The sequence below is a fragment of the Lissotriton helveticus genome, chromosome 7 (genome assembly GCF_964261635.1).
Source record: "Lissotriton helveticus chromosome 7, aLisHel1.1, whole genome shotgun sequence".
Taxonomy (NCBI): domain Eukaryota; kingdom Metazoa; phylum Chordata; class Amphibia; order Caudata; family Salamandridae; genus Lissotriton; species Lissotriton helveticus.
In genome coordinates, this window is record NC_136068.1 from 1,064,356,933 (window position 1) to 1,064,378,596 (window position 21,664).

Consider the following 21,664-nt stretch of genomic DNA (forward strand, 5'->3'; position numbering starts at 1 on the left):
GAGAAGAGATATAAGAGTACTACAAAAACTAATATTAACACCTTTTTTTGCTCGGTCAATTATGAACTATCTGAGACAATTTAAAAACAATTTGTTGGACCTGCCATCTGTGTGGCCCTACATGATCAAACCGTGTCATTAGGTGAATTTTGTATAAAAGTACAATAATTGCAGGCTGTAGCGGGTATTAAACAGTGCTCTTAACATTTTTATGGACTGGCCTGGGTTTATGAATGTGTTGCTTCTGAATAGTCATTAAGGAACTACACGCTTTAGTGAAGACCACACCCATTATAAAAGTGCAGAAAATATTTTAGTAAGGGTGGCATGAGTCCTCAGGGACACGAGCTAACCCACAGCAGTAAACAAGTAAGTGCACAAGTCTTCTGAAAGGTGAGTGGAGTGTTCTGTGAAACAGTATCTCATGTCAGATCCTTTAGGTGTGAAGAGCCATCTCACCACAGTGGAGCAGACTGTAACCCTATGCTTTATGAGGTGTTAGAACCAACACAACTTACTTTAACATAGCAGACATTTCCATAGCCTCAATGATGGGAAACTGTCAGCAGAAAGTCTTTCAGTTTCGTAAAATTAAAAAAATACAACACCAAGAAAGCACATATGAAGTAGAGTTACCCACCTTTAGCAACACTGCCATCCCCATCTGTTAGGATAACCCAAGGAACAGCCTTAGACCCATCCAACTGATAAACCACTCCAGTGCGATCATCCACAGAGTATAGCTTGCCGTTGAAGACCACTAGTTCTGAAAGTTCCATCCCACGGCCTTTCTCAGCTAAATGTGACTCCACAACGCTCGGCTCAGGATCCCAGTCCACAGTAACATGGTCGCCACTGTCAGAAAGTGTGAGATAACCCTTCTTCAGGTAGCTGAACCAGGTGCTGCTGGCCTTCTTGCTTCGGGAATCAGTGTCCAGGTCTGCAATCAGCCCTATGCGGTAACTAACCCCATCGGGGGTCTTGCGCACAGGAGTGATGGGGTAGGTGTCATTGTACTGATCGCTTAAATGTCTGCCCAGCGCCCTGTTGTGGGCATTGAGGACAGCTGGTCGAGCAGCGGTAGTCCGATGGTGGCACAACAACAGTAGGCCAAGCGCAATCGTTGTCAAGGAGAAAACAATGGCCTTCCATCGTGGACGGAAGCGAGGGTCTGCACCTTTAGTCATGGATGACAACACAGGAAGACCACCCACACTGATCCGAAGAGGAGTCATAGGGTCATTACATGCCAGTTCTCCATATGAATTCATAGGGCATCAGAGAAAACAGTCGGGAAAGACCTGCAAGACACAAAAAAGGTTACTGAATGCATAGCGACAGATGATCAGCCAGTAAACAAGGGTAGAGAGATAGGCCAAATAGGACCACATGACCACATTACAAACGCCCTTAGTGTTTCAGAAGACTTCCATAGCTTATCTCGACTGCAGTATAGCCTCTGCCTTTTTAAACACTGCATTTGCCATTTGTCATATCTTCTGTACCGATGAACATATACAGACCTCATAGGATCGCCCGGATTGATTTTTTGTAATTTTTTGTTATATCTTCTGTACTGATGAACATATACAGACCTCATAGGATCGCCCAGATTGATTTTTTGTAATTTTTTTATTTTTCCCCACTGCAATTCTTCCCGCAGAGTGCGACAATAGGCTACCCTCTCCCACCGGAGGAACTATGATGCAACATTGAAGCATCTTATATGTATGTGATGCTTACTATATAGGTGTATGACTATCATATTATATGTGATTGTGTATTGAAAATGCATCCTGAGACCACAGTCTGTATGATTCAATTAGTTCATCAGAACTACACTAGATGTGCTCACCCACTATATATATATGTTTTAATACACACTTTTCCTTCAATTGGAGGTGCTCACAACAACTAAATTTAAATTGTTAAAAGAAAAAAATGGTGATATATTTACAGCCGTAGGTTGTTACATCTAACTCTCCATTTATATTTCCTCAAAATTACAGACGGTGAACGCCTACTAGGTGGTAAATGTATATAGATCTTTCTTTGGCATCCAAATAGTGTGCGACTAGTGTGAATCAGTAGGAGTGGTACCAGTGGAACTAGTTTCTCGAGGTCCTGAAAAAAGCCAATAGGGATACGGCTTGAAACATGTCGACCTTTAGGAAAGCAGACACATAATACCCTCTTTTCCTATTTTTCCCCTCTTTTTAGGCCGAGGGACCGTCGCACTCACTGCGAAGCAGTGAGGGCGGAGTCCCGAAGATTTAATGTTTTGGAGTTAGGGGGCTTGGAACCCGCCTCTCTCCTCCATTGGCTGGCTTCCTAAACGGAGGCCAGCCATTGGAGGAGAAGGGAGTCACTCCAATAAAGCCCTGTCTCTTTCGGATTCGGGGGCATGTTTTTTTGCGTTCTTTCGACTGTGACGTCATCCGTCACTCAGAACGCCAAAACACACCCCCAATTCCGAAATTTTCGGAGTTGCGGACACCATTTTAACAATCTTTCTCTGTAGTTCCCTGCTGTTTTCTGTCCCACCCAAGCCTGTCTCTCTTCTATGACTCTGTGACCATGAGGTTCTTTCGCTCTCTTTCCCTGCTGTTTTCTGCCTCCCTTCCTCCTCATATCCGCTCACATTTTCCTTTTCTCGATCCCTGCTTCGGCGTCCAACCCATAAAAGTCACATGGCCAAAAGTGGGAATCCGATGTGAATCATCGCTTTTCCCTAGAAACATATTTTAGAGGAAGTGGCACCTAGGAGTAATCCTGGCTAGCGGGCTGGCATTGCAGTAAAGCCAAGAGCACTACCCCTGTTTTAGCAGCCCGCACGTGATCGCCCGTTTACACCTGGTGTCCGGTTTGGTGAAAAACCGCACGAGGGGGCGGCTTCGCAGGTCTCCTGCGCTGCCCACTGCAGGCACTTTGGCTCTCCCCCCCCAAATTGAGCGCAGTCTGCGCAGAGCGCCCCTCCCCTGCCTGCTGCTGTTGGAAGAGGCGGAGTGCCGGGCCAGTGAGTCTGGGCCACCTGGGAGAGCGCACACACAGCTCGGTGAGTGCGGCCGGCCGCCATTCAGCTGTCCCCGGCGACACCTGTTACTGCAACGGCGGAGCGGACGGAGGTGAGAGCCCGGAGCCTGCGCGCCCGTTGCACCCAGGAGCAGTGCGGGGAGGGAGAGTGCTGGGAGCCGAAATTTGCGGGAGACCCATACCCGTTTAAAGGTACAGAAGGCGAGCGGCTGAGCTCCCCCTCGCTGAAATATGAAAACGCACGGAGCTGCCCCAGTGGAAAGGGGGCTTGTGTACATTCGGGGTGCTGCACACTTCCGTCTTCCCGTTGCGTGTCCGAGTAGAGTCCAGTGCAGGTTGCCGTTCGCGTGTCTTGGAAGCTGTCCCTATTTTGAACTTTTGAAACGCTCCCGCGTGCAGTTTGCTTTTGCTTCTGTGGCTGGGATGCCTCCGTGCATTCCTGCCTGCTTGGGAAGCCTCTGTGTTGTGGTCTGTGATGTCCACGCGTTGCTGCTTGTTTACTGCCGGAGTCTGATGCCTGCATATGATTCCTGTGTGCTCTCTCCGCATGTTGTGTGCACTAATGCCTGTGGCTCTGTGCTAAGCTCTCAGGGCTGCCTGCACACCGTGGCTCCTGCTTTTGATGTCACTGTGTGGGGGCAGCCTAGTTGATGCTTCTTTGCTATTGCATGCGATATCTTGGTTGTCTTGTTTCCCTACTAGTAATTGATGTGTGTTCGTGCCTGCCTGCACGGGTCTACTTCTCGGCATTTTTCATGACGGGAGTCCATATCTAGGCAACAAAGTACCCTGTGCTGACGAGAGAAACCCACGGTGTGCACAGGGTGCATAGTTCTACTTTTTGGCTCACCTGCCACGGACCCAGCCCCACACACCCTTTACTGGCCCTCCGTTTTTGTGCGCATCCTACCCTCAGATTATGTTATGCTTCTTTGAACAGTGTTATATCCATTCCCAGCAGCAGGCGTCCACATGAATCAGTGGCTCAGTTAAGCATTGCTCTCGAATTTCCTTGTGGCTTTGCAAATGGAAACACAAACACTCCACAGTTTTTTTGTGATGTGCTTTTCATGCATAACAATCCTTATCACTGGTCACGTTCTACTGTACTACATCTAGGACAAGTCTGCTCGACAAGCCCTGTAAACCTGACCATTTACACCCATGTGATGTCACGCAAGAGGACGTTGTTTTGCTACTTGGTGATTCAAAAACCACAATTTGATAGTTATGTTAATCAGTAATTTTGTCAAATTCGATCATTTTTTGCACTTTTTTAAAATGACATTGCAACACTAGAGCTGTTCAACCAATCGAGTGATGGCAAGAATTTCAGATTACAAATCTGTCCATGCCTGCTGTTCACCTAGGCCAAATTTTAGTAAAGAAACGCCATCTTTGGGGTGGGGAATCTAAGGGGAATGTCTTGTCTTGTCATCACAAGCCTCTTTTTGACTCACGTGCGTCTCCTGAACAAGTGGGTTGTTGTTACCCGTGTTTATATTATACTAATGTGACATCATTTAGGCTTTACTTTAATCTGTTGCTTCTTAATTATTCCATGCGTTATCGTGTTAGTGATACACTTTTTACGAAAGGATGAAAGTTCATGTGGGAATACGTGTTCTCTGCTTTTCAAGAAAGTGTCCTACGATAGTTTAGGTATCTTTAAATCCCAAGAATCCACATGTAGGATAAGTATTCCAAATGTATTGTTTATTTGCATTCCATATTGTAGTTACTTCACAACGTGGAAAATTCTTTTCAACATAAGTTATACCATATGCTCCCTTTAACCACTGTCTGCACCCTTTAACCACTGTCTGCTTCCCTTCACCAGTGTATGTTACCAGTCTCTATCCCCATACATGTCCCTCCCTGTACATCTGTCGTCACCTACACAAGTGTCTGTTTGTGTCTGTTCCCCTTCACCAGTGTCTGCTGCTTAGTGTCTACCCCTCCCCCAATATCTGCCCTAACACCAGTATCTGTCCCTCATACCAGTACTATCCCCATACATGTCCCTCCCCATATATCCGTATCCACCTACACTTGTGTCTGGCTCCTGTCGCCAGTGTCTGTTCCACTTCACCAGTGTCTGTCGCTTAGTGTACACTCCTCCCCCAGTATCTGTCCCTCATACCAGTGTCTATCCCCATACATGGCCCTCCCATACCTCTGTCGCCACCTACACTTGTTTATGTCTTGCACCACCAGTGCCCATCCTCACCACTGAGGTCTGCCCCAACACCATGTCCGTCCTTACACCAGTAAGAGTCTGCCTGTCTAACTACGCTGGCACCAGTCCCTCAGCAACAGTGTCTGTCCCCAAATGTTGCAGTTTCTGTCTCAGCAAGGAGGGAGCACATATTTGCAGACTGTAGACATGTGAATAGGTCAGCAGCTGTTAGGTGTCTGGGAACCACTAGGAATCCATTTCAGAAAGGGGACAATGCCACCAGGAAGGCAACATTTTCCCTCTACATCCCTCCACCAGGCATGCCCTCCACAAACATTTAGGAGCAGTTAGAAGTGTGAGTGCATGGAAAGGAATGTGGGATCTGCCCCTTACGGACACCAACTGCTGGAGTCGGTATCAAAGGGTCGCCTCTTCCCCGCTTTCCAAGAAGCAGACTCAGTTATAGGTGAGACTCTATGTGTGGGTGGCTCTGTGTGTGTGTGTGGCTGTGTGTGTGTGTGTGTGTGGCTGTGTGTGTATATGTGTATGTGTATGTGTATATATATATATATATATATATGTGTGTGTGTGTGTGTGTGTGTGTGTGTGTGTGTGTGTGTGTGTGTGTGTGTGTGTGTGTGTGTGTGTGTGTGTGTGTATAGCTTTTTTTGTAGGTGGCTCTATGTGTAGGTGGCTCTGTGTGTGAGTGGCTTTGTGTGTGTGTGGCTTTGTGTGGGTGTAAATGCAATAGGTCATGCATTTGCAAGCGATTAAGCTATTGGCATTGTAAATGACAATGCCATTTATTTAACGATTAAGCTTTCGGCAATGTAAATGACAATGCCACTTATTTATAATTTTAAAAAAACAAAATCATGAGCAATGCCAATAGCTCTACCTTTAATAATGCCGAGACCATTGCATTGTAAATGCTTGTTAACCATACAATCGAGAGGCAAGAATAAATAGGATACACCTGCCTGCCAGGTATTTTTAAATTACATTCCAGCACAAAATAACCCCACTCTTTTTTTAACACTTTCTTAGTCTAAAATCAAAAAGTGCTCCTCTGTAGTTTGTTGGTCGCAGCACGCCCTGATCCACAGCGGAATGGGATAGACCTGATGATGAAGCATGCCACCAAGGGGTAACCCTGGCGGTTGAGGGTTTCACAAGAAAACCTTGTTTTTCTTTAGAGGAGAGTTGGTCGGCGTGACATAGCTAAGATTCTTTTTGTGAATAAGAGACTTGTTGAAGAAGACAAACCCAGAACATCCTCTTCTCCCCCATTCCTTTTTGATACAAATAAAGAAAGTCATAAAGTACACTTAAAAGAGTGAGTAGGCAAAAGGGAGAAGATTGCTGCTCTGTGACAGTGGAGAGGGACAGGAAGAGGTCTGGGGGATTTGTGCTTCCTGGGCAAGGGTGTGGTGCTGTCAGGTTGGAAAGTTGTTTTTATCTGTTAAATGTTTTAATGTTATAAAATAAAAATGAAGCACAGGAGTTGATTATCTCTGGAAAAAGTGTACGTGTATCTCTGTGAAGAAGGTGTATGTGTGGCTTTGCCGATTTCCAGTTTGGAAGTTTGACTGCTTATTCAATACGTTATTAAGAAATTAGGTGTCTGATGGGAGGTCATGTGCAAGCGATAATGGCAGGTCTTGAGCTGATCTTGCAGAGTTTGGCTATGAATGTACTGAACAAAATGTTGAATGTGACAGCATCACGGTCAAACGAAATAAAGGAGGTGGGTCACTGGGGGGCAGTGAGATGGAGCTCAAGTAAGAACTTAAATATGGAGTATGCTTTTGTTCATAAGAGCAGGCCCCTTCACCAATGTAGGAGCAGCAAACACAAGACCAAACACCTACGACGACAACAACGCATCCAAAACGCCTCCGCCCGACTGATTGTTCAATGCCCCCCCGCCTCAGCCACATCACTCCCCACCTGAGAGACCTACACTGGCTCCCGTCGACAAGAGGATCACCTTCAAGCTCCTCACCCACGGACACAAAGCACTCCACAACGCCGGACCAGCCTACCTGAACAGCAGACTCAGCTTCCACACCCCAACCCGCCAGCTCCGCTTGACCAGCCTCGCCCTTGCAGCTGTCCCCCGCATCCAACGAACGACCTCCGGTGGCAGATCCTTCTCCTACCTCGCCGCCAAGACCTGGAACACCCTCCCTACCCACATACGGCAGACCCAAGACCTTCTCGCCTTCAGAAGACACCTCAAGACCTGGCTCTTCGAGCAGTAGCAGCTACCCTCCCCTCCCCTTAGCGCCTTGGGACCCTTACGGGTAAGTAGAGCGCTTTACAAATACGCTGATTGATTGATTGATTGATTGGTATTTCAACAGCCTGTGTGTCACTATGTCCCCTAACTGGTGCCTGCATTCCCTACAGAAGCAATAACCCCCATAGGCATAAGGTATTACCAAACCAACGGGACATATATCCAATTACCCAATAGACATTAAAACTGCAAGGAAGCTTCTTATGCCATGAGGCATTACAGCCAGGGTCCCAGCCAAGGCCATTTTGTGAATGCTCACTGGGTGCTTCAGCTACACCAGGGTCTTTTAAAACACAACTTCAAAAGTGACTTTCAGAAAAGAGCTTTACAAAGGTAATGTTCCTGTATTTATTAATCACAGTGTAACAAGATAAGAACTGAGATACCAAATTCACTATCTTTGTTGCATATCTATTACCGAGGGCCCACATCCACAAATCGTTTAAGACTGTTGGCGTCACTTAAGTATGCACACATGTGACTAGAAATTCTAAATCTTGACTCAGACAATAATAGTTTAAAGACTTTTCTGACTGCAAAGTCCAGTTACGACTGGAGAAACCTGCAAGTATGGCAGCTATTTGACAGTCAGATGTTTAAGACTAGGGCTAGTAATATTAATGTTCCTAGTGCAGGGGCAATTGGAGGCCACTTGAAAGATGGTGGATACCCACAAAGTTGTACATTTGTGGGTTCACTCCTAAATTAGACTAAAGTACACATTGGAATGGAAATGTTCCCTACGAATCCAATACTTTCTTGGAGGTTAAGTGTGAAGAATGTCTTCCTGAAATGCCCCAACAGCCTTCACCTTAAAATGCTAACTCCTCAGAACTAGGACTCTCGGCGACTGTCATGCAACAGCAGTTGAATAGGAAAATTAAGCAATTTTAAACGAAACCAACCACTCAATAGTTTGCTCTTTGCCCACCATCCCTGAAAAACAGCCTCCTTCTATTCTCAACCTCTGTGCTCTGCTGCTGTGAGTTTATGAGCCTGTTCTTCAGGGGTCCTTAATATGAAGACACAGCACAGAAGGCAGGCACCGCAGAATACTGAACCAGGAATTGTTAATGCAAGCAGAAGGGAGGAGATGCGTTGTAAAAGAAGAGGTGGGCTTTCTGCTCTAACGGCACAGCGTACTGTCTGCACTAGTATTGGAGGATATGGGGCGTTCAGGTATTATTGGCATTTGTCTGTTAGGGGATTGCATCCTAGAATAGTTCTGCATTTCACCAAAACAAAAATACAATACATAGAAAAACAGCCTAGAACGTAAATGACGAAACGATCTATTTTTCAGTCTTTTGCTTTGCCAGTGCTTGTTTTGCCATGATTTGCCTACAACGTGGGAGTTGGGAGCAGTAAAGTTAGTGCTACCGGAAGTGACTCGGCAGTCTTTCGGTTGCTCCGACACTGGCGGGAGCCGCACTGCTGCAACAGCTTCCATTCACTATAAACTTCTAGCATTCCCTCTGGAATGCAGCCGGACTAGAAAGGCCGGTTGTATTTGGTTCAGAGCAATAAACGCGCTTTAATAAAAGTATACAGCAGTGGATCACTGCGTCTGGTACAGTTTCATTTAGTGTAGGCATGCTCAGCCTTCCGTCCAGCTGACAATAAAAAAGTATCACTAAATTACTAACATCAGTTGTCAGCACTTTATGACTTTTGTTACTCTGTAATAACTCCTTATCTCTCCTTAGAACCTATCTCTGCCCCTTGTTTTTTAGAAAACAGTACAAGGAGATGTAAGGATGCTCCCTTACTGTGTTATAGAACAGACCACCCGGAGATCTACCAGGCTGTATCTTTATATATATATATATATATATACACACATCACCTGGAATAGACGTCCAGCCATTACACAGGCAATAGAGAGCGTCACTTCTTAAACAATCTAAGGAAGGTGTATTGACATTTTTGGGAATACGAGTGGGCAACTGGATCACCTATAACTCTTACATTTTTGTATCATAAATTGCTGCTATTGATCGAAATGGCTTTGCACATTGTCGGATGGAAATGCTTCCGGATTCCTTTATTCTTTGCACAGCTACATACATTTCATCAATTACTTGCATCCAGCACGGTTGCATTTTGGTATAATTCAGCGCAATGTCCTTTTTAGCATGATAAATACATTTATATCCATTCATGAAGTATTTACTATTGGGCTATCTTATCTAAACAATATTTGCACTGCATGTAGCACTTTCATCTTATCTGTTACAAGGTTTCATAAGCCTCTTTTAAATAATCCCATCTTTGCGTGAGCTCTGTATTTCAGCTCTCCTGTGTTTGGGAGTGTGCTCGAGGGAATGAACCAGTGTGACTTAAAAAAATTGCGTTTTTTTTAATAGTACTTGTATCGTGTTTTTTTATTGCATGGCTTTTTATAAAGCTGCACCAATAAATAAAAAGTAGGGACAAAAATTGAGCGCTTCACTCGCTGAACTCTTAACAGCAAGAGTTACAGGTCAGGAGAAGGAACCAACATTCTGCTTTAAGGAGTCTAGCGCTGACCTCAGGATGAGGAATTACAATAAAGCATGCTCTAAGAATGTTCCCTACGATATGATTTATGTATTTTTGTGTTACTTGTATTTACAAAATTGTCCTTCGCAGCCACATGGAGTAGGGGTTGCTTTACAATGGTTTACAGTCGAACTAAACAAGTGCATCAGTGCCAGTTCCCTCTACGAGTCCAGTCCGGAACCCTGCTCCAGTCACTGGAAAATGTGTGAGATCTAGAGATCAAGGATGCGGCACAGGATCCAGAACACTGCCCGATTACGTCTACTCCTCGCCAACAAGAGTGGAAACCCGCTCCAAGTACAACAAACGGCAGCGTGTGGAAAGAGAAAACCTATTCCCAGCTCCCACTGCTTTCGGGCGATGGGGTCGAACCCGGGCCAACCGGGTCCCAAGAGGGCATGTGCTCAGAAAGAAGGTTTTAAAGTATGACATGGCACAGAGGTGAGCGCGCTCGTCTCCAGGACCAGTTTAGATTCTTGTCACATCCCTGATTAAACTATTAATTGCAGGAAGTTTCTTCTTTCGTTTATAATGGCAATAACATTCCGCTTTACTGTGGATTCCCGTAACACCCTCCATCCCACACACCCTCCCCTAGCCCCCCACTCACACCCGAAGGGTTCTCTCTCATCCTCAAACAAATGTAGAAGAGAATCTGAGACAAGGTTTCTTACGTTCAATAAGGGTGTTCCGCGAGCGTCTCTAGGCTGGGCAGGTGCGGAGCCTTCCTGATACCATCGCAGCCAGACTTGGGGGGGGGGGGGGGGTTCCCGTGAGAGCTGAAGTACTGTCCCCGGCGCCCGCGGCGAGCCAGCCCACCAGCACCTCCTACCGAGGGCCCCACGGGACCAGGACGCGCGCGCCGCGTCAGAGGGTGCACCAGGATGGACGCCTGACCCAGGCGCGCGCAGCAGGAACTGGATCGACGCCGCGTCCTTGGCAGGTACACGTCACGTCACTCAGGTGAGCGACTCACCTTTGGGCGACCGCGCCTTCCTCTGAGGCAACAGCAACCCGCCGCGAGACCGCACGCAACGAGGCGTGACTCACTCTCATTGTTATAGAGTTGGAGACATCGCGAAAGGGCCATCTACGCACCAACACACTCACTATCAAAGGAATGACTAGAAAATAGTGAATGAAATGCGGAGCAGTCACTCGCCGTGGCCGTCTCACTGACGGCCACCTCACGCCTGGACAAACTGCACTGTTTGCTGGGCAGGCCGCTGAACAGGCCAGGATACGTTAATTACGATGGACTTTTCACTGCCTCTGAAGGCCCACAGGCACACCTCAGGACGGAGGGCCGGTGAGCATAACGACGGATTCTACTCGAGTCAGTTCACACACATATACGGGTTACCTGCACCGATGGGACGGTCTCCTTTCGTCAAGGCTGCTCCGCTGTAAACCAGGGGCTGGACTGCCCAGAGAGGAGAGGAGCAGCCTTCAAAGGAGACCGACCCGTTGGTGCAACCAACTGGGATGGAGGTGTGGAGAACGGGCTCGAGGCAGTGAAAAGGCCATCGGAATTACACATGTATTCTAGCCTGATGGGCGGCTCTCCATTACTATTTTTCAGTTCGTATTCATGTCCACAAGTGATAGGCTGGAAAAAAAATAAGGAGTTTATCTGCAAAATGTCATTTAAACAGGGTAGAAATAATTATTCCTTAATTTTAAATATTTGATTACACGATTAGAGCAAATGCATGCTGCCACAGAGACCCTGCCTCGCAGCAACCTCCTAGTACTATTTTGGATTGCTATTTCTTAATAGAACGAGGGGACTCCGAAGGCCCATAGCAAGGACAGGGAGCACACCCAACAAGCATTGAAAATGCAATAGGTCTCGCAATAGAAGAGTTTGACATTTTTCGTTTTGCATATGGATGAGTGGCGTTGCGTGGATGAGTGGCGTTGCGTGGATGAGTGGCGTTGCGTGGGTGAGTGGCGTTGCGTGGGTGAGCGGCGTTGCGTGGATGAGCGGCGTTGCGTGGATGAGCGGCGTTGCGTGGATGAGCGGCGTTGCGTGGATGAGCGGCGTTGCGTGGCTGAGCGGCGTTGCGTGGCTGAGCGGCGTTGCGTGGGTGAGCGGCGTTGCGTGGGTGAGCGGCGTTGCGTGGGTGAGCGGCGTTGCGTGGGTGAGCGGCGTTGCGTGTGTGAGTGGCGTTGCGTGTGTGAGTGGCGTTGCGTGTGTGAGTGCCGTTGCGTGTGTGTGTGGCGTTGCGTGTGTGTGTGGCGTTGCGTGTGTGTGTGGCGTTGCGTGTGTGTGTGGCGTTGCGTGTGTGTGTGGCGTTGCGTGGCTGAGTGGCGTTGCGTGGCTGAGTGGCGTTGCGTGGCTGAGTGGCGTTGCGTGGCTGAGTGGCGTTGCGTGTGTGAGTGGCGTTGCGTGTGTGAGTGGCGTTGCGTGTGTGAGTGGCGTTGCGTGTGTGAGTGGCGTTGCGTGTGTGAGTGGCGTTGCGTGTGTGAGTGGCGTTGCATGTGTGAGTGGCGTTGCATGTGTGAGTGGCGTTGCATGTGTGAGTGGCGTTGCATGTGTGAGTGGCGTTGCATGTGTGAGTGGCGTTGCATGTGTGAGTGGCGTTGCATGTGTGAGTGGCGTTGCATGTGTGAGTGGCGTTGCGTGTGTGAGTGGCGTTGCGTGTGTGTGTGGCGTTGCGTGTGTGTGTGGCGTTGCGTGTGTGTGTGGCGTTGCGTGTGTGTGTGGCGTTGCGTGTGTGAGTGGCGTTGCGTGTGTGAGTGGCGTTGCGTGGCTGAGTGGCGTTGCGTGGCTGAGTGGCGTTGCGTGGGTGAGTGGCGTTGCGTGGCTGAGTGGCGTTGCGTGGCTGAGTGGCGTTGCGTGGGTGAGTGGCGTTGCGTGGTTGAGTGGCGTTGCGTGTGTGAGTGGCGTTGCGTGGTTGAGTGGCGTTGCATGTGTGAGTGGCGTTGCATGTGTGAGTGGCGTTGCATGTGTGAGTGGCGTTGCATGTGTGAGTGGCGTTGCATGTGTGTGTGGCGTTGCGTGTGTGTGTGGCGTTGCGTGTGTGGCATTGCGTGTGTGAGTGGCGTTGCGTGTGTGAGTGGCGTTGCGTGTGTGAGTGGCGTTGCGTGTGTGAGTGGTGTTGCGTGGGTGAGTGGCGTTGCGTGGGTGAGTGGCGTTGCGTGGGTGAGTGGCGTTGCATGGGTGAGTGGCGTTGCGTGGGTGAGTGAATGGTTAGCTGTTGCTTATGCGACGTATAGCACTTAATACTAAAGTAGGCAGACCTTCTTAGCCTTTGTGAGAATAATAGCAAAATAAAAATAAAAACCAGATCAAGTCAAGGACGCAAACGGCACCATGCTATTGTTTATTTACTCAGATGATATGCATAAAAATGTAACTTGTGAGCACGTTTCTCTAACTCTCCAATAATCCCATTACAACACTTTGTACAAATGAGATTGGGACTCATCCTTCCGAAGTCGAGAAAAATGTGCAACGCTGTGTTGAAGTTAATTTTTTTAATTAACAAAATGCAAATAATGTGGAGAGATTTCAAGTGATTCAGGAATGGGGGCCCTTGTAAAGAGAAAGTACGGCCGGCCTGGGCAGTGATAGGGGAGGAGGGAGGAGAAATGCGAGTCACGGCAGCAGCAGCCTTTGATGTGCCTGCCGGCCGGCCGTGAATAATTAGGGGGTGAGAAATGCGCTCGGAGGGCTGCCTTTGATGTGGTAATGCGAGGCAGGCAGGCAGGCGGCTGGTGGCATTGTGCACGCGCTTTTTAGGGCTTGCGCAAGCGCAATGACCTAAAAAGCACATGCACTTGAAGGAATCGCCAGTGGAATCGCCAGTGGATAAACACTGGATAAGCCCCTATAGAGCTTCGCCAGCTATGCGCTGAAGCGCATCAGCAGGCGAGCCCTAAAAACTGAAGACAGGGTTTCAAACATATTTGGGATGTGCAGAATCCAAGACTTGATATTTTTTTTTTTTACAATAAGCGTAATCACATAGGTTGGTATTCCCGAATATAACGTGTTTTATATACATTATTATACATAAGATGTAGACGGAAGTTGTAAATAAAAATTAGTTTTCTGTGTTTGTATACAATACAAAAACGCCATTCACTAAATAGCATTTGAATGGGATAGGCTGAATGTTTATAGCTGTCTTTGTTCATACATTTTTGCATTTCCTGTAGTGTCTGTATCTCTTCTGTATCGATGTGTTAAAACGCAAACACAACGAGATAATACAGTGGAATGGGCCATATAATGAATCTTTCCTCACCGCACAATTTAGTCATTATCGCCGCATAATTTCAGTGGCTCCGTAATGAGCAGATTGGCCTGGCTTCTCTCACTACTATACACCTATCATAAAAGATGGCGTACGTTATTGCAGGAGGCGCTTTAAGCAGGAAATGCTTACAAAGACTGCAAGGCATGCACAGAAAGGGTTGCTTTCACCATGTACATTGTTCCTAGCTGGGTCGCAGTAAACTTCCCGCAGGACCCGGGCACACCGACTCACCGAGCATGGCCAGCACGTTACCCAGTCAGTGCAACTGACCCAACAACCTCATGTACGTAGGACGGATGTATCACCACGAGCGGACGGATATGTGGCTAGTGTGGACGATGCACAGGACAAAGGCCGGAGGCGTTCCCATTCTTTGTAGCTCACGGCTATCAGTCGGCTGGGCACAGCAAATTCTGCTTTTTGTCCTTAGCAGCCCAGGGCAATAAAATGTGCCCCTTTGAACTGGCAAACAATCCCAATGTTATCCAAACGTGTATCAGTGGTGGCGTCATGTAAATAAATGGTCAATGAAGAGTGAAGACGTCCAACCCTCAGAGCTTTCAACAAACCCCATTGTGAAATTATTCTGTTCCATATGCCCTTTCCCTCATTCCCTTTCTCTCGTGTCATCTGTCCCTGCATGACTCGTCACTTCCATTCCACCCGGCCACACTACTCCTGAACTGCAGAACATACCTTAGGCGGCCTAACGTGTTTTACACAAACAGGACCTAGTGCCACTCACTCACAATATGGGTCTTGTTGCACGCCGAGGTCTAATTACTAGTCAAGGGCCTCAGTGTTAACACTGCATGCAGAGACCACCAGCTTTAAGAAATATCAAGACCTGTTACCGGAAGCACACTCCTCTTCCCTGCCGGCGTGGCAACATGAAAAGAATATAAACTAAGGAGCAGATAACATGCCATCAAACAAGGTGAAGCAAGTAACAGGGTTCGAATCTAGAGCTCGACTTGATGGCCAGTTAAATTCTGGATTTCTACCTCTTTAGTTGTGTATGTTTCTGATCTTCTGTTCCCTTTATTGGCAGGGGTTTATCACAAAATGTCCTCCTATTGTGATAGCGAGGGTGCGAATAAGTGACTTTACAGGACAGGGCAATGTTGTCCCATGTTCGATACACAGACTTCAGGTGCCAGGGCAGACTGGTGGCGAATTGGCTTATAGGGATACCGTGTCAATTGTTGTAAGAGGTGTGTCATCAGTGTGTAGGCACAAAGTCACACATCATTGCCCACAATTTCTGCCTGTAGTCTGATTATGGCTAGGGGACAAAGGAAATATAATATTGGAGAGAATGTGGCTTACCCAGACAAGCCGTCTGCAGAATAGGTTCCCTCTCATCACTGTCTAACATCTCTAAATGTAAATGTAAATGTTTTTGAGCTTGTAAAGCGCACTGCTACCCGTCCATAGGTTTCCTGGCGCTGTATAACTCTGGGGAACCCGTCCTGGCTTTCCCTGTGGGATGGTCCCTTGCTGGGAGTCCCCAAGGTGGAGCCAGGCATCCCCGGGATTGGTGGGGCCGTTGTGGAGATTAGGCAAGCTAATGCCCAGAGTTGTCTGGTGGAACCCCTGATTAGAGTAAGCACCGAAGCGAGAATTATCGAGTCTGCTAACCAAGGTCCACGACCCTGCCGCAACGAGAATTGAACCCTGGTCCCGGGCTGACTTCTGCTCTCGGGCCTGCCACCTCTAACCAGTGAGCCACACTACTCCACTAGTGTCTCTCTAGCGTTTAACAGTTTCTGCATGTACTGCCAGCTTAAACAGTCTCTCCAATCAAGTGTCCTAACTCCTAAGAGTCAACCATTATTTTCTCATGCTCCTCATGGTCACAATATATTAAGAGCGCATTCGGAAAAAAGTGCCCATAATTTGCTACCAACTTTTGCAACTAGGCTTTGCTTATGCCAACTTGCCTATGTACTATTAGGTCGATTCGCAGAAATCACCTTTGGCTGAGGGTCATAGAATGATCTGTCCAATGAATGTTAATTAGGCAGGGCAAAATTTGCCACCCCCTGAAATTGGCTACAAACACAGAGACAGTTCAAGGAACAGCAGACCACCATCCCAGTGTTTGCACTTCTAAATGTGACTTTTTTTAGACATCCAAGTTCCTTAAGGAACGTGTACTGCTTTAAAATAAAATAACTTTCCAGTTTGGGAAAACATCAGCGACCACAGACAGAGGTTCCCTGGACCACTGCCTACTCTCCCTGAGGTTGGGAAGGGGACCCTTATCCGTCTACGAATCAGTTACCATCTTCTTTAAGGAGTTGGTGACCAGTTAATGGTTTATGACTAGATTTTTAGTGACAAACAATTGACACATACCACACAAACACAATTTGGAAGGAACAACCCTTTTATGTCCCATCTAAATTGTGATTCAGTTTGAATTGCAAAACTCATTTTACAAGTTAGAAAAACTTTACTGTCTCATAAAATTGATTTTGTACATTGGAAATAGCTATTTGGGCAGTTGCAAACTGTTATTTTGGCAATTTCAGGTTTGGAATTGCAAAATTGCTTAGCACATCTGGCCCTATGTGTTCTTGAGCTCCAAGCTCTTCAGAAGTCTGTGTTTTTGCCCCGAAGCTCTTCTTTCCAGGTGTACCACACTTCTCACACTCTCACTTGTGTTTGTCGATGTGCTCCAGACTCCTTACAGTCTGTTCAACTCATCAGACTGTCTTAGTCATGTGCCCCTACTCACCATACTGCCCATAGCTGCCTGTCCATGTGCCCCAAGGTCCTCACACAGTAGATTTATCGACCTCGCATATCTCAAGCTGTCTAGTCATGTGCACTACACGAACTCGGTCTATGCCCCAGGATCCTTGTAGTGTCTGTCAGCTTGTTCCTAGATCCATACTCGGTTAGTCACTGTGCCCCAAGCTTTAAACACAAGTCCCGAAAATCACTTGCCCATGTGCTCCAATCACCTTTAGCTGCCCATCTACTAACCCCCTTCTTCACAGTCTGACCATGTCCTCCACACTCCTAAATGCCTTAAGAACTCTGCAGCGTTTGCCCATGAACCCCATGATGTTTAAACATTAACCCTGTACTGCACATACTTCACACACTGCCCATGTGCCCCGTCTCCACCCAGTGTTCTTTTGTTTAACTGGAGCAGGGGTAAGGCTTAAGGGGTTATTTGACCCAGACAGGAGTCAGGACCCGTATTCAGTTTTCCAGAGGTAGGACTGACTGTCAAGTGGCAACACCCCCAATACCATCAGGTAATTGAAGAAGTACTTCAAGAAAGATAGGCAATGCTTAGGAAGTTTGAGAAAAAAGCCGCGTTCCAGTATCGTTTTAGTAGTACAAATCACATGAAAGAAAATTACATGATAGAATCCAAAAAGGTCTCTGCGTTCCTCCCAGTGTTCGCCTAAGTGCCTAAAGCCTGTGCAAGAGCCTAAAAGGGAGCTGGCAGAACAGTCTTAATCAATTTCGACAAGCTTAACAGACTGTGAACCTATGGTGTCCAACGTGGGTCCACACAAATCCGATTCATGCTAGATTTTTAGGACAACCACAGACTGTGTAAATTAATTTATCCTGATAATAAGGCATAGGACCCCTGTCGAAATCTTTGCTTGCTCTTACCGGATTCTACGGATTCTACGCTGCACACTGTGACCTGGTGTGCCTCTGCTGCTGGGCGGAAGCGGCTTCCCTGACGACTCGCCGGACCCGCTTCGCGGGTCCCGCAGCGCGCCTGTGTTGAGGAGGCTGTTGGCTGCAGGCTGCAGGTGACTGTTGGGAGGTGCGTGGGAGTGGTGTTGGGACCAGCGGGGCTGCGAGTTGCTAAGCAGGGACTCCAGTGTCCAGGAGCCCCTGCGCGCCCAACCAGCAACACCTGGGCTGCTCTCCCCGCTGGCCACGCCCCCCTGCCGAGGAAGTGAAAAGCGGCATTCTCCCTCACCTAGCTGGGACCCCTGTCGAAATCTTTGCTTGCTCTTACCGGATTCTACGGATTCTACGCTGCACACTGTGACCTGGTGTGCCTCTGCTGCTGGGCGGAAGCGGCTTCCCTGACGACTCACCGGACCCGCTTCGCGGGTCCCGCAGCGCGCCTGTGTTGAGGAGGCTGTTGGCTGCAGGCTGCAGGTGACTGTTGGGAGGTGCGTGGGAGTGGTGTTGGGACCAGCGGGGCTGCGAGTTGCTAAGCAGGGACTCCAGTGTCCAGGAGCCCCTGCGCGCCCAACCAGCAACACCTGGGCTGCTCTCCCCGCTGGCCACGCCCCCTTGCCTATCAGCCAACGATCAAACAGGACCTGAGTACTTAGGTCCGTAGAGCTTCCGCTACGCGGGAGCGCGCCGGGAGAAGCCCGGGACAAGGGCGGGACCGTCTGTGGCCGTCCGGGGCCGCTGGAGGCCGGGCTGGGCCATTCCGCTGACGTTTGCACCAATCTACAAGTCAGCAGCCAAGGGGGTTCCCAACGCTTCAGAATGCCGGACCCCCCCAACAAACCTGTCTCGAGGTCTCCGACGGCCGAGGTCGGCCAATCTGTTGTAGGTCCTTTGGATACGTTTTTTAATCGCCCCGTCCACCCAATTGACAAGGAGCAATCGCTTGCTGAGAGGCGCGCAGAGCGCAGACTATCAATTGAACTGCTAAAGAACTCGGGGGATAAGCGCCCTGGTCAAATCTTTCCTGCCCTAGTAACCCCATTGTCCTCACTCCAACTACCTGACTTTTGTAATTTGGGTCATGATGTAAGTATGAATGGGGCCAATCATGGTGTTGTGGGTGACTCGATCCTCCCCCGCGTAAGCCCTATTGAAATTATTACCCCCCTACCTGTGGTGTGTGCTCCATTGACCAAATCAAAACTGGGTCTCAAAAGGAAAAGCAATAGCACATCTAGGAAAAACCTTCCTCCTAAACCACCCCACAAATTTAGGAAAGTTAATAAAAGCATGTATTCTAGTAAGGCAGACACTGTAGAGAGTCGAGGGGGTGTTTCTAAGCAAGTGGGGGCAATTACACCTTCTGGCAACACAGACCCCAGTCCTCTCACCTCTATAGACACAGGGACGACGACGGTCGATACACAGCCGTGGCTGACTAGCTTGCTTCCTGAAGTGGAACGGATACTACGGTCCCTATTGCTTCCACTAGAGGAACGCCTTACTAAGCTTGCTGACCGCCTAAACCACTTCGAGCAGGCTACTCTGGACAACTTCTATTCTACCAAGGCATTAATAAAAAGTCACTCAAGGCAGGATGGCCACAGCAACTGCCAGACCACTGCTCAAGCCCCATCACACGTTAACGGTCAAAGGGAACATCCCAACTCCCCCCTGTCTGTAAAAACCAACAATGGTGCGGTAAAGAGACCACCGAAGCCGCTTAACTCTGCACCATTAGGGATTGTTGTAAACACCCCCATCACTGCATCTAATGGTCAGCCTGTCGTGCAACAGTCGACGTCTAGTATTAATCCATTGGGTACTGCAGTGGGAGGAGGACTGGAGGGTGCAAAGAAGGGTGCTGCTATATCACCTGCCCCGGCAGTAGGAAACCAGTCAACATTGAACAAATTGATACCCCGCCCTGCCTCTTCTGTCTCTAGTCCGTCCTTACCACCCTTGAAAAGGCCCCCATATAAGAAACCCCCCATGAACCTCACTCCTGACTCCTTCCCCTATGTAGCAGTCTTGATTAACGTCCCACCACTTCCATCGGGACAGAGAGAGACCTTCCAAATGCTTAAAAACAAAGCTATGCATTGGTTAAGGGCGAATCGGCCCCTACCTGGGGAAGTGGATGGACTCATACTGGGAGTGAAGCGAATAGATTGGATAGGCTCCACCACTAAAAATCTGGGGGGGGACTGTATTGTGGTCAATTTCCAAGATCCAAGGGTGGTGGGATGGATAACGAGACAGGGCTGGTGTACGGGCAAGGGTGGTATTGGTATTGTTGACTTAACATTTTTCTACCCACGCCCCTCTAGTGTTTTAACCTCCCTGATCGATGAGACTAGTGGCTCCGGAAATTGTCCGTGGACAGGGATAGCAGCCCCACCTTCACAGAATCTTATACATACTACCATCCCGCTCATCCCTGTTTCGGGCGGGTGGAATGGCTTAGGGAGGGGACGGTGACAATCCCTTGATTGCCAGGAAGATAACAGGAGTCCAATTGCCAACAGAGCGACCGGTAGCCCGAACTGCGGAAATTTAAATTTGTGTGTAGAAACCAACTCACTGCCCGCCCCAAGGGAGCGCAGGGTATTAGGTGGCACAAGGGAACGAGGGATAGTGCCGATCCATAGTGAGTTCACGAATGCCTGTCCTCTGGCGGGAGATATAGACCTGGTGAATACCATCGAGGCCGGTAGCATCCCGACTGTGACGGACCCACACTTTAGGGTTCTCAGTTGGAATGTGGCCGGTCTAGAGAGGAAATTGACCCTGCCCGATTGGAACACTCTGGTGGAGGAATACTCCATATGTTTGTTCCAGGAAACCTGGTGCAGGGAGCCTTCTCATAAGGCGGGATATTCGTCTCATCACATATCAGCTGTACAAACTGAGGGCGGTCGAGGCCGTCCTTCAGGAGGCCTCCTCATATGGGTAGCTACAGCACTCAACTGTAGGGTGGACGAGCACGATACCCAATGTCCCGACCTTCTTAACATCACATTAAAAAATCATAAGGGCCAGGTTATTCTAAATGTTTTTAATATCTATGCCAGAGGGGTAAAGAGAGGCAGAGAATCTCCCGTCATAGCACGGTTGGAAGCCTTGCTTCGATCCTCGCCACACAAGCATTGCACCCTGGTGGGAGGCGACTTCAATTGTACTTTTGAGCCCCTCGGACCAGAAGTTCTAGAGGACCAAGAGGTCGTTGATAATAGGTGGGGTATACCGGCTTTAGAGCTTAGTCAAATTAAGAAATGGTCGGAAGTGGTGCTCCAGGTCAACTCTATAACATCTGAGTTTGACCTAAGGGCTCTTAATGGTAGGACTAACTCGGATAAAAAGGGAGCTCATACTTATAACAGGCCCGCGCATTCCTCCAGAATAATTATATTTTTCTTAACATCCACCTATGGAATATGGTTAAGGATATGGTTATTACACCTACCGTAGAAAGTGATCACAACCTCCTCTCACTCACCATGTTCAACAGGTGTTTAGATGATTCAGGCAGAAAAAATCTGTGCCCCTCAGTCCCGGATATGTCAGTAGTTTCGAATTGTGGTCGTCGGCTAAAATGGGCCAAGCTGTCACTTTCACCTGAGAAACTACTTTCTATATCGCAGATGTTAGCGGCAGCTGTAGGCAATCTTG

The 21,664-nt window shown here is 48.3% G+C and overlaps 1 protein-coding gene across 3 annotated transcripts in view; it reads right to left on the minus strand.

Moving 5' to 3' along the window:
* Positions 1-21,664, minus strand: part of CANT1 (calcium activated nucleotidase 1) — a 130,991-nt gene that overhangs the window by 48,239 nt on the left and 61,088 nt on the right. For 2 of the 3 annotated variants that reach the window (XM_078653969.1, XM_078653970.1), the window contains exon 2: positions 641-1,301. In XM_078653969.1, coding sequence (XP_078510095.1) covers positions 641-1,271 — 631 coding nt within the window. In that variant the 5' untranslated portion in view covers positions 1,272-1,301. Of the gene's footprint in view, positions 1-640; positions 1,302-10,729; positions 11,053-21,664 lie in introns of those variants that run through there. The other variant, XM_078653968.1, reaches the window with a different exon arrangement.